A 12,331-nucleotide genomic window follows, 5' to 3' on the forward strand; every position below is an offset into this window, starting at 1 on the left:
AATAGAGAAAGTATGACCTTGACTAAAGGAAAAGTAAATCTTATCTATAATTTTCAAGCATATAAAATGGTGTAAGAATATTATTTAATGAATGCATCACGCGTTAAGGGTAGATTGACACAATACACAAATATCTTCCTACGCGTTGACATCGCCGACGTAGAACGATTCCCAAAAACTTAGAAGTATAACTTAGTCTATTAAATATAAGTTATTTATATATTAATTTATATAATATTTGATAAATAGATAAAAATTAAATTTTAAACGTATAATTAATACGAAGTTTAGTTGGTAATTTAAAAAATTCGTAACTTAGCACATATATTTCCACTGTCTCAATTGATGTGTTATATTTCGAATTTCAAAAATCAAATAAATTTATCTTTTAAAATTTTGAACTAGTCACTTTTTAAATAGGTTTCTGACCTTGATAATTTCATATCCAAATATATGATTAACTTTAAATTGTGTAACATAAAATGAGATATAAAAAATATTAAGTTGTATAATACAAGGTACTAATTCCGATATATTATTATTTAAATTTTTTTATATTATTATTAATATCTCGTAATTCTAACAATGGTGATTTTCATTTGACCAACTTAATATTAGTATTATTTAAAATCAGTTCCCTCACCATCTTCCCACTTTCCTTTCTTCATCTTCTTCATTAATCAATAAAACTTTCCATTATAAAAACACATCAATCCCCAAATCTCAATACTCACAAAACTAAAAATAAATTCTCTCTTCTTCTCTAAATCTCTCAAAAATCATCTCTAATTCTTAGTTCAATCAAGTATGGCAGGAACAAGTAATTATCCTCCTCAAACTCCGGCGCCTATGCCGGTACCAAATCCGGTAGCAATTATAAATCCACAGTTCTGTGCACCGTATCCCGTTGATTTAAACGTTGTAAGGAAACTTATGACTTGGTCTGAAGGTGCCTTCGGAGTTACCGATGTCAATGGAAACATTGTTTTTAAGGTTAAAGGCAAGTTCTTCAGCCTCCGTGATCGCCGGGTTTTGCTTGATGCTGCCGGAAACTCTCTCGTCACTTTTCAACAAAAGGTAAATTAATTACTCTCATAAGTAATTACAGTATTTTACTGAATGAAACACAGTAAAAAAATGTTTTGTTTTGTTTTTATTTGATACAAAGTTTGAGGAAAAAAATAAGGTAAAAAGGCTATTTTTGAACTTTGTAGTAAATATAATCATACAAACATTTTTGTGGTATTTATTAATTCTCTCTTTAATTTGAAATATAATCATAGTTATATTATATAAATTTTAAATTAGATATATCTAGATACATGTTTTTTTGATATTAGATAGCTAGATAAATACGTTGAAATAGGGACAGAGGTAAACAAGATCTGTCTAATGTATATCAGACATGCGAATCACACTAGATATATATTAAATACATGGATCTATTATATTTTATTTGATTCACATGTATCTAGAATAGTGGCTAGCGAATGGGAGGCAGAAGAAGTGAAATTTGAATATATATCTCAGATACATGCAAATTCACTTGAATATGTATCTCAGATACATTCAAATTCACTTGTATATGTATCTCAGATACATGAAAATTCACTTGAAGTGATATTGCATCAAAACTGATAAGATTCGTAATATTACAAACTGACACATATCTAAATAATTAGCTCTTAAACTACTAACATTTTCACAAGATCAACAAATCAAAAGCAAAGTAAACCAAAAAATTCAAATTTTACTTGAAAAATTTGTAATTTTCTAGTAGTGTTTATATCTTTTTAATAGTAACATTTAGAAATTTGCATTTTCAGATGTTGAGTGCTCATAGAAGATGGCAAGTATACAGAGGAGAAAGCACAGACTCAAAAGATTTCCTTTTCAGTGTAAAAAAATCTTCACTTCTTCAATTCAAAACCAAATTGGATGTATTCTTAGCGCACAACACATCAGAAGACGTTTGTGATTTCAGAATTGAAGGCAGTTGGCTTGAAAGATCATGTGTTATATATGCTGGAAATTCGTCGTCTATAGTTGCTCAAATGCACAGGAAACACACTGCTCAAAGTATACTACTTGGTAAAGACAATTTTGGTGTCACTGTGTACCCAAACGTGGATTACGCGTTCATTGTTGCTCTCGTTGTGATTCTTGAGGAGATTAATGAGGATCGATCAGGTTCAGATTAAGATTGTTATCGCGAGCATTGCCAGTAGCTTGATGTATATTTTGTTTTGAACCCCGCGTTTATGGCCTATAATTTTGAGTCTTGTTGATCGCCAGATTTGGCTAATGTTGTATAAGTGTGTAATGTTGGTTTGTTTGCAAGTTTGGGCTATGAACACTGTTATAGTATACAAGTTCATTTTGGTAGCTGTACTAATGTTCCTTTTCTTCCTCTGTTTCAACTGCATTTTGTTCATGCCTCAGTGATTTTGGTTTCACTGTGTAAACGAACGTGGATTACGCCATTGTTGTTGCTCTGCTTGTGATTCTGGAAGAGGATTCATCAGGTGAAAGATCAAGATTGTAATCACGAGTCTTGCTAGTAAATGATGTATATCTTGTTTGAGTTTCGCGTTTTAGCTTTACTTGGGAGTGTTTAATTGAAATATACGCCTATATAGTATAACTGTATAAGCTATACTGGTCAGACTTTTCAAAAATGTTAATAATACGAGAATCCGATACAAATGCACCTGCACAATGTGTGTAATGCTGTATTGTTTGGAAGCTTTCAGACAGATAATTATAAATTTGTATTTTATTTTCTTTTTGCATTTCATTATGTAATGAAAGTTATTTTTCTCAGAGTTATACATTATGTAATATACTTTCATTTTATTTTGTTCTAAATTACAACTTCATTGTTAAATCTAACAATGTAAATTATTATATCTTAGAATTAATTTTAACACTAATATTTCTTGATAGAGATAACTTATTCTAATATTAATTACTAATTGTGATATAATTTGTTTCAAAGTTAGCAATCAAATATAAGAGATAATACATATTTATCCAAAATTATTTACTTATCCAATATACAAAACGTTCGTTTGATCAAACTTTTATAATCAATTTATTCTAATAAATTATTTTTTCTTAAAAGAAAAACTTTTTGTGAAAAATAGTTTGTATCTATAATACTAATAATAATAATAAAAAATTCAAAACACTTTTGAACAATAATTAAATATTTAGCCATGCTTTTAAAAATTATTTCTAAGTATATTTTTCCCATAAATATTTTTGGAATAACAACTACTACTACTACATTTTTCTAGTTTCTCAAAAACAAACTCTACTTCTCTTCAAAAAAAAAATAGTTAATTGTCTCCAAAAATTTGACCAAACACCTCTTTTTTTTTTTCTTTTTTTTTTTAAAAAAACACTTTTGAGTTTTGACCTCTAATTGTTTTTTTCTTTCACTCATTACCTTTATTTAAAAATATATATATAAAAAAATTATAAAATCCGGTTGGATAAACATACAAATTATAGCAGGTGCAGGAGATCAACTCCTAATAGAAATTCTCAATTAAGCCAAAAAATAATTGCCTACAAGAAAGGGGGAGATCTGCTGTGGTTGCTTGAAGAAAGAACCCTTGTACTACTTTCTCTTTTTGTCATTTACTCTCTAAATTTTTTTCCAGGTAAACATTCTTCATCATTCATCATCATTACATGTAGAATTTTTTTAGATTTGATGCTTATTTTTTCTTCTATCTGATGATTTCTCTTTCTGTACATGTAAAGATTTTGTCTTTGATGGGTTTTTTTTTTCTTTTTTGAGTTTTGTTCTTATCTTTGACACCCCTTTTGCTTTAATCGATCTGGGTTTCGATTAAAATTGTGATATATTGTGTTTTGTTTGATTGAATTAAGTAAATTGACTTTTTTCTTTACTGGGTGGAGGTTGGGTGTCGGTTCAATCAGTTGGTAAATTCAAAAAGATGAAAACTTTTTTGAGGTGAGGAGGAATCTATAGCTTATTGTAGTTGTTTGATTTCTATTTGTGTTTAGAGTAAAAGTATGTGGGATTGTAGTTTTATTTTGGACATGACTGTTAAATACTTAAGCAAGGCTGGAAATTTGATCAGATAGTAGTTTGGGATTGAGGCTATTGAGCCTAATTGGTTGATAGGACTGTTAAATATTCAAATGAAAGTTAGATTGTTTGATCCGTAAGTAATTTGGGAATGAGGGGTAATTGATTGATATGACTATCAAATATTCATGTGGAAGTTAGATTGTTTGGTCCGTCAGTAATTTGGGATTGAGGGGTAATTGATTGATATGGCTATCAAATATTCAAGTGTAAGTTAGATTGTTTGATCCGTCACTAGTTTGGGATTGAGGGGTAATTGATTGATCTGACTGTTAAATATTCAAGTGAAAGTTAATTGAGGCGTAATTGGTTGATACGAGTGTCAAATATTCAAGTGAATGTTAGATTGTTTGATCCGTCACTAATTTGAGATTGGGGCGTAATTGGTTGATACGACTGTCAAATATTCAAATGAATGCCAGATTGTTTGATCCATCACTAATTTGGGGTTGAGGTGTAATTGATTGATACGACTGTCAATATTCAAGTGAAAGTTAGATTTTTTGATCCGTCACTAATTTGAGATTGAGACATTGTTGATCGATTGATTGATTAATATTAGCATATCCTTCGTTGATTCTCTCTTTTGAACTTCACAATGCTTTTTCTTGAATCTAGACTGACTGTTTCACTTGACAGCATGGATGTCAAGGTCTGCCTGTTTCTTGTCCTACTCGGTGCTGTGTATTGTACAGCTAGAGAATTAGCAGCCCCTGACCTCCTTATTATAGAGACCGAGGATGTTTCAGGTACTTCTCCTATTCATGTGTTACCAGTGCCCAGTGGATTTAGTATTGTGTTGGGATATGATTTTTGTAATATGAATTGTGAATTGATTGGATAGCCTTAAATCACACACACATAGGAAAGGGATGACTGTGCTAAATAGTAATTGTGCAGCCACAAAACTAACAAATTCTGCGAACTGTGTCCTTCTATGGTCAGTACCCTACCTGTAATTAATGAGAACCTCTTTGATTTCCAGGATAGATGTCTCACAAAAGTTTGTGATTTTTTGTTATTGAAAGCATATCATAAGTTAAGCTTTGAATTTGCTTTCAGTTTATTCACTACTAATTTACAGTTTAAAAACTCTTACAGCAATGACCTTTCTCTTCCAGTTTTTCTTCCTCAAGCCTCTAAATTTTAACTGCAATATTAATATTGCTCTGAGCCGAAGATCTTTCTTCTCCTTTCTTCTGCACCTATTACCAACCAACCAGTCTCATGAGGAAGTACCATTTATTTATGTGTCACGAGGTTCTTCAACTCAATTGGGTTTCTTTGTTCCTTCTGTTTAGGATGGGTTAGCGGACATTCACTGGAAAAATGTGATACCTCATATGACTTATAATGATATTAACATCAAATTTCCTTTTTTGTGTGTATATATTGTCAAAATATGGCCTATTTTATTAAATAGAAAAATAGACTCTGGAAATACAAAATTGGATGGTCAACTTTTTCATTTTATTGGATTGTGGTGGTCTACGCATGTAACAGTTTACTCCAAAAAAAGGGGCACCGACAATGTATGCTCTCTTTAAATAAAAGGTTCTTGACGATTCGAGAAAACTTGGGTAAAAAGTTATCCTGTTGAATCTTGAATAGGATGCTTACTTGCAAGTTCTTCAAGTAGCTACTCCTCCATGGATTTATTGTCTCTTTATCCTCAATGATCAAGATTTTTTTAGATGGGCATGTCGGTGGTTTCTCCATCCAATTTACTCTTTTGTGGTCGATTCTTATACTCATGCTTACACTAGCCTAATTGATGTTTTAACTATATTCCCCTATAGCAGATGCTATCATCTTGTTATATATATGTGAAGTCAAAAATTTTTATTTGATTGATTAAGGAATACTTGAATCAGAACTTTAATATGGAAAACACATTAATCTTGGCTTTCTTGCAATAGCATTGTGGACAAGTAACCTACAGGCACAGAAACAACTTCAACCTCTGAAAGATGTCAGCAACATTAAAGGATTATGCACATTGTGTGAAGAATATACTGCTACTGCGCTTGATTACCTTTCTAATAAGCAGACCCAGGCAAAAATACTTGAAGTACTTCTCATGACCTGTTCGAAGATGCCAATATACAAGGAGGAGGTACTTGTGAATTGACTTAAATGCCCATCTTTTGACCATTAAATTATTTTTGTCTAAATGATTAACTTACTGCTTGCCCATTTAAATGATATTCTAAATGTAATGCTTCATGTGCACACATGAAGATAGCAGAAGTTTTCTTTTAATATGCTTATCCATTTCATCCAATCGGGTTATTCTACATTTGAGACATCCTTATATGTTTTAACTCAATATTTATGATATCAATTATCTTGTTTACAATATAGAAAGAAACTGTAGACCCACTCTGATTATGGGTTCAAAGCAATTCACAGACAGCACACACTGAGCCTGCTTCTCATGTTTTTTTATGGTAACCGTGGTGTCTGGTCCAGCTTTCGTGCACCTCGATTAGTTTCATGAGATATCTACCACCTCCCATTAGCAATAGGTACCAAATAACTCTGTCCACCAAGGGTAGGACAAATGGGAAGGAATCACCTAGTGATTTTATCTCTGCAAGTATTTGTACCTGGAACCTGCTTCCCATATTCCTTTCTGTTTTTATTATAAGTGTAGTTCATCATGCAAGTTTTTAAATAGATCGTTTGTTAAAGTATCCCATTTTCTTTTGGATACAATTTGGCTTCCGTGAAATCCAGAATGGCCTAGATACCTCTATTTGGATGAAGAGAAATGATAAACTAGTGGAGTTTGTCTTTTGATCTTATCCATAGAGCTTGGGGTAGATTGTTTTCTGTGGGGCTTTATGTGACTGTTTATGAAAAGATTAATAATAGCTTGCAATATCAAAGGCAAAAGCATTAAAAACTTCTCAGTTTTCGGCGGTGCATCATGCACAAATAAAAAATGGATTAATAATTCCTAATTACACACATGCACACATTTCCGATAAATGCATCACTTTGCTGTCTATATTTTATTGTTTTGTATCAGAGTCCATTAGCAATTAGGTGATGCCTAGGAAGGCGCCTTATAAGTGAGGCGAAGTGCTCAGCCTGTATTGCGCTAACTTTAAGGTTTAAGTTAAGTGTGCTATAAGCAAAGCTATAGCAATATCTTGATATCTTCAGGATCTACATGCAACAACATTGATATGATTTTTTCTGTCTCTTGCTACATTAATTTGCAAGTGAACTTCTCTTATTTGCTTGTAGTGCACTGCCATGGTGGATCAATATGCTCATCTCTTCTTCTCAGAGATCTCCACTATAAAACCTGACGACATATGCCAAAAGGTTGACCTTTGTCGGAAAGTGGTTTCCATCTCTCAACAGTTCTCCCCAAATGGCTGTGACTTATGTCATAAAGTGGTTGAAGAGACAGTATCAAAGCTGAAAGATCCTGACACTCAGGTACTCTTGTCTTTTGTTATATACATTTTATGCCGATCTATAGCGAAAAAGAAAAAAGGAAGCCATGTTTCAGGCTTAGGGTCCACCTACAATTACTTAAAAAGTCTTGTGTTATTGCAAACGCTGGGTGATTAATCTGATTCTCTAAATACTCCATAAGAAAATGTCAATTTAAATTGCAAATGTGTACCGCTAATGTTGTATCTTGAAACGACAACCAACATGGGTGTGTTAGCATGAACTTGAAAAAAAATTGCAAATGTGTTGCAAATAACGATACTTCATTTAGAATCCTTCATAATGTGTAGGAAGCTACATACCATTACTAATTATTACATGTTTGTTGATAAGGTACACATGTTCTACTTGTATTTAACAACATCTAAAGAACTCCTATTTTCTCAACTTTGTGGATGCGTTAAGTGACAGTATTTAGTTCTTATTGCAACGCAATATATTCATTAAACTCATTTGCTTCTCGTCTACTTTCAGTTGGACATACTTGCAATTCTCTTGAAGGCATGTGGATCTGCTGAAAAATATGCCAATAAGGTAAATACCCTCTGAAACTCTTCTTACTGTCATAGCTGTACCTTAGTGCTTGCTCATACTTACCTAATTCCGTTTCTCTAACTCTTTTGTTATAGTTCTAAACAACTATTGGCACTTGGTTTGGACCTTTGGCGTCCTTAAAAAACTTCTCCAATTGCATGTGTCAAAACACTTGAACTGTCAAAAGAAATTAAATGCTTGAATGACAATAAATGTTTCTTCCTCATCAAGGAGCTAGTCTTGATCCATTTTACCCTTGATTACAAGCGTTATTATATTACTTGCAATACTTCTGTAATATGTGGAAGGATCAAAGCTGTTTGGTAGTTGTACTGATGTTTCTGCCTCACGATTTTCTGCAGTGCAAGAAAATGGTCTTTGAATATGCACCAGTGATCCTCATTAACGCGGAACATTTTCTGGAGAAAAATGATGTATGCACTATTATGCATGCCTGTCAGCCTGCTGTCGATAAAGAGGAAGCGTTACCAGAGATGCAAACTTCATTGCATTCTGCTTCTTAAGTGAATACAGGTTACTGGTTCCAGCTTGGTATGCTTTTGTATGTAAACAATTGGATTACCATCTTTCAGTTTGTGCCTTGTGTTTGTGTATAATGTGTTTTATTTGAAGTGCAAACTTTATCACTTGTTTATATACAATGATATTCATGGAAGAAGCTCAACTTAATAAAACTTACGACTGCGTTCTTAATTTCTATGAGTGCCTAAGATTGCGCATCTGTTTGTTATGTGAAATATCTAGGTCAAAAATTATTTTTCGTATGTATATATTGAGGGCTGTGATCTTGCTAAGGGGGATTTAATAACCCGTCCTCAATTCGGATTGCCATAAAATCAAAATAGATCGTCACACACTAAAATAATTCAGTTTTTCTTGATAAAATTTCATTAAATCCCCTTGTATAGCATGAAAGTTGCAAATTGATCCTTTCTAAATTCACTCTTGTTGATTTGATGTCTTTTAAATTTAAATTCAATTTTGGTTACATCAAAGGATTAAATTGAAATAATTTCAGAGATTTTTTCTGTTTTTGTTTGTACTCACAAAATAGTTAGAAATACCTAACTTTTTTTAGAAAGGTTAAAATTCATTAAGGGGTGTCAATCGTTGCATTTAAAATAATAATTATGATATTAGCAACGCTACAACATGTAATGATATAGTGGCGAAGCGATAATTCTCATTAAGCAAAGCTAGAATACGATCTAAAGAAATTTTCGCAACCTTTTAACTACTAGACTAAACCTTCAACTTGTGTCGAGATATATATATATATACATATATATTAATGTAATCTTTTGACATGCTAATCTGGGAATCCAATATTTGTAGTTGCACTCTATTAAAAAATTTCTAACCATATTAAGAAATGAAAAAAAGGTATCAATAATAAATGATTTTATACAAAACCATTCATGAAACAATTAGCAAAACTCAAATAGGAGATCTCAATAATCATTTTACTATGAAAAATGAGATTATCATAAATACAAATTACTGGGTTATAAAAATATATACATAACCCGATAATTTTGCCCTCTCTGTATCTTATGTATACAGAGAGTACACAAATACAATATGATACATTATCCTAATTCTTAGCAATAACAATATTAGTGTACAACAGGTTTTACCCAAACCTGACATGATACTTTGAATTCCTATTAGCAAAAAATGTAGTAAGTTATTCAACCAATCACGTGTTTAAAAACTAGTACGAATATCATCTCACCTCGATCCACATTCCTCGAGCTATTCAATAACTAGAGTCATCTCCGTTTCTCACCGAAAAAGTGAACCTGTATCTAGAAAATGCAGGTCAAGAGATTTCGAAATCTCTTTTTCTTATGCTATCTAGAAATAACGAATAGCACAATGTCTGAATTCTACGATAGAGAACGCTGTAATAACAACTCGAACTACGAAAGAATTCACAAAAAGAATTCACTTAACTGCGGCTTGAATTTGAGTTTCCATATTTCTCCATCAGCTCCAGCTCCTATCTCCTTTCGTTTAACTTCTACTATTACCACTTTCTCCGTTAACCGGTTAATCTCCGTCGCTAAAACAAATTTCCCATTTTGCCCCTCAACTCTTACACCGGCGCCATTTTTTCCGGTGACTCTCATCCCTTCAGCCTTTGCAATCTCTTCAATCCTCTGTGTTATTCTCTCCGGTGACGATGCTGAAACAAATCTTTCAACATCCACTGTCTCTTTCCCTCCTAGAGACTTCAACAATCCAGACAGATTAACACCTGAGGATAAAGAGATTATATGAAATGCATTTAGAAACTTGCCGTCGCGATTTACATCGGAGCTATTTTTCAACTCAAATTCATCACCGAAATGCGATTTCACCTCTTTGTAACCTTTCCGAAACCACGGATCGTTTCTGATTAGTTCAATGGAGATTCGAGTCTCGGGATTCGTGTCGAGGAGTCGGGTAAGCAACAGTTTCAATCCGTGTGAGGTCCATTTAGGGCAACGGAATTCGCCTTTGTAGATTTTCCGATACATCGCCATTAGATTTGCATCGGTGAATGGTAAATAACCGGCGTTGAGCACAAAAAGGATGATGCCGCATGACCATATATCCACCTTAGCTCCGTTGTATCCTTTCTTCTCGAGGATTTCAGGAGCTACATATGCCGGAGTGCCGCATAACGTATGGAGGAATCCATCGGGTCGGATCTGATCCGTCACTGCACTGAGCCCAAAATCGGTGACCTTGAGATCCCAATTCTCATCAAGCAACAGATTCTCCAGTTTCAGATCTCGATGATACACACCACGAGAATGACAATAATCAACGGCGGAGATCAACTGCTGAAAATATCTCCGGCTGAGATCCTCGCTGAATCTCCCTTTGCTAACTTTCGTAAACAGCTCTCCACCTTTAGCGAATTCCATAACGTAATAGACCTTCGTCTTCGTCGCGAGCACCTCATGGAGGCGCACGATATGAGGATGACGCAACCTGCGCATGATAGAAATCTCCCTCTTAACATGCTCCGTGAAACCACCTTTCAATATCTTCGTCTTGCTTACCGTCTTAATCGCCACGCTCTGTCTCGTCCTCACATCCCTAGCATGATAAACCTTTGCAAAAGCACCACAACCCAGAAGCTTCCCGACCTCATATTTCCCAAATATGTTAAGCTTGAAATCTCCGGTGCCGGCGCCGGTGATGGTGCCGGCGGTGGTTGATGAAGATGAACTGCTCTCCTCACGTAAGATCTCTGGCATAACTAAACCCAGAGATCAAAACAGCACCAAATCCCTCCGAAAATGCCTCTTGTTTTTGCATCAAAGCAATGAAATTGCTCGATGATGAAAAAAATCAAAAACCAAATCGTAGCTTCTACGCAGAAGATAGAAGATTCGAAATGGCGATTGGTCAACGTTTAAAGCTTTTGATATTTTGTTGCAAAATAAAAAAAAAATTAGAGGGTAGGCGCAGAATGGGCAATCGTATACAAATTAACCACGTTATCTGTTGAAAAAAAATTTACTCCATTTCGATTCATATTATTAGATCACTTTTTTTTTTTCGTAATACTTTTTTATTAAATAATAATTGTTTACTATTAGATATTGACTGATATTTAAAAGTAAGAGTAAAATAGATTCAAGATGAATATTTATCTGTTATTTTTTTAAACAGAATAAATATTATTGAATAACTATTTTTAGTATAATAAATGTATAAAATTGAACAAAAAAAATATATAATAATTATTTTTAATATAATCAACAGAATCGCAGGGCTAAATAATGTCCAGCCAACCGCAGAACCAACAGAAACAAATTAATTGCTAATCACGTGGAACATGAGGAGCAACAGAAATTATTGAACTCGAAAGTTCTAAGAAAATGTACAGAATTATATAATTAAACAGTACGGAGTGGCCAAACTAAACCATGTAAATATGAGGAAATTTCATTAGTAGGTATAGGTTGGATTATAATTATTATATTAGTAGCTATATTTTTTTCTAATTATAATTTTTAGTGACTGTTTTTGACTTTTGAGTTGTATGTGTTGTTTAAATTTTGATATATTTTGTTTGCTTAATTTAGTATCTTTATGCATCCACACTTTTTCAATGTTGTTGATTACACTAATATGACCATACACATAAATTTAGATTTTGATCCTAGATATAAACCAAATAAA

At 33.1% G+C, this 12,331-nt stretch overlaps 3 protein-coding genes across 5 annotated transcripts; 2 read left to right on the top strand and 1 right to left on the bottom strand.

The window, feature by feature from the left end:
• The first annotated feature begins 537 nt into the window (after positions 1 to 537).
• On the top strand, positions 538 to 2,783 carry LOC107032149 (protein LURP-one-related 10-like). Its single transcript, XM_015233724.2, has 2 exons — positions 538 to 1,077; positions 1,827 to 2,783. Exons 1-2 carry the CDS (start codon positions 808 to 810, stop codon positions 2,199 to 2,201), a joined length of 645 nt encoding a protein of 214 aa, XP_015089210.1. The 5' UTR covers positions 538 to 807; the 3' UTR covers positions 2,202 to 2,783.
• A 729-nt stretch (positions 2,784 to 3,512) lies between these two features.
• Positions 3,513 to 8,844, top strand: LOC107002186 (prosaposin-like). 2 transcript variants are annotated; one of them, XM_015200102.2, is made up of 6 exons: positions 3,513 to 3,668; positions 4,763 to 4,872; positions 6,043 to 6,239; positions 7,379 to 7,576; positions 8,069 to 8,128; positions 8,491 to 8,823. In XM_015200102.2, the coding sequence occupies exons 2-6, from the start codon at positions 4,764 to 4,766 to the stop codon at positions 8,650 to 8,652; spliced, it is 726 nt and encodes a 241-aa protein (XP_015055588.1). In that variant the 5' UTR covers positions 3,513 to 3,668; position 4,763; the 3' UTR covers positions 8,653 to 8,823. The 2 variants fall into 2 exon arrangements, with proteins under 2 accessions (XP_015055588.1, XP_015055587.1); XM_015200101.2 differs by lacking the exon at positions 3,513 to 3,668 and adding an exon at positions 3,931 to 3,985 and having other exon boundaries at positions 8,491 to 8,844.
• A 747-nt stretch (positions 8,845 to 9,591) lies between these two features.
• LOC107002185 (CBL-interacting serine/threonine-protein kinase 14-like) lies at positions 9,592 to 11,628 on the bottom strand. Of its 2 annotated transcripts, XM_027912293.1 has the most exons (2): positions 10,513 to 11,628; positions 10,160 to 10,409 (listed from the first exon to the last, which is right to left on the bottom strand). In XM_027912293.1, exons 1-2 carry the CDS (start codon positions 11,398 to 11,400, stop codon positions 10,386 to 10,388), a joined length of 912 nt encoding a protein of 303 aa, XP_027768094.1. In that variant the 5' UTR covers positions 11,401 to 11,628; the 3' UTR covers positions 10,160 to 10,385. The 2 variants fall into 2 exon arrangements, with proteins under 2 accessions (XP_015055586.1, XP_027768094.1); XM_015200100.2 differs by having other exon boundaries at positions 9,592 to 11,624.
• Between the last annotated feature and the right edge of the window lie 703 nt (positions 11,629 to 12,331).

The sequence above is a fragment of the Solanum pennellii genome, chromosome 10 (genome assembly GCF_001406875.1).
Source record: "Solanum pennellii chromosome 10, SPENNV200".
NCBI classification, from domain to species: Eukaryota; Viridiplantae; Streptophyta; class Magnoliopsida; order Solanales; family Solanaceae; genus Solanum; species Solanum pennellii.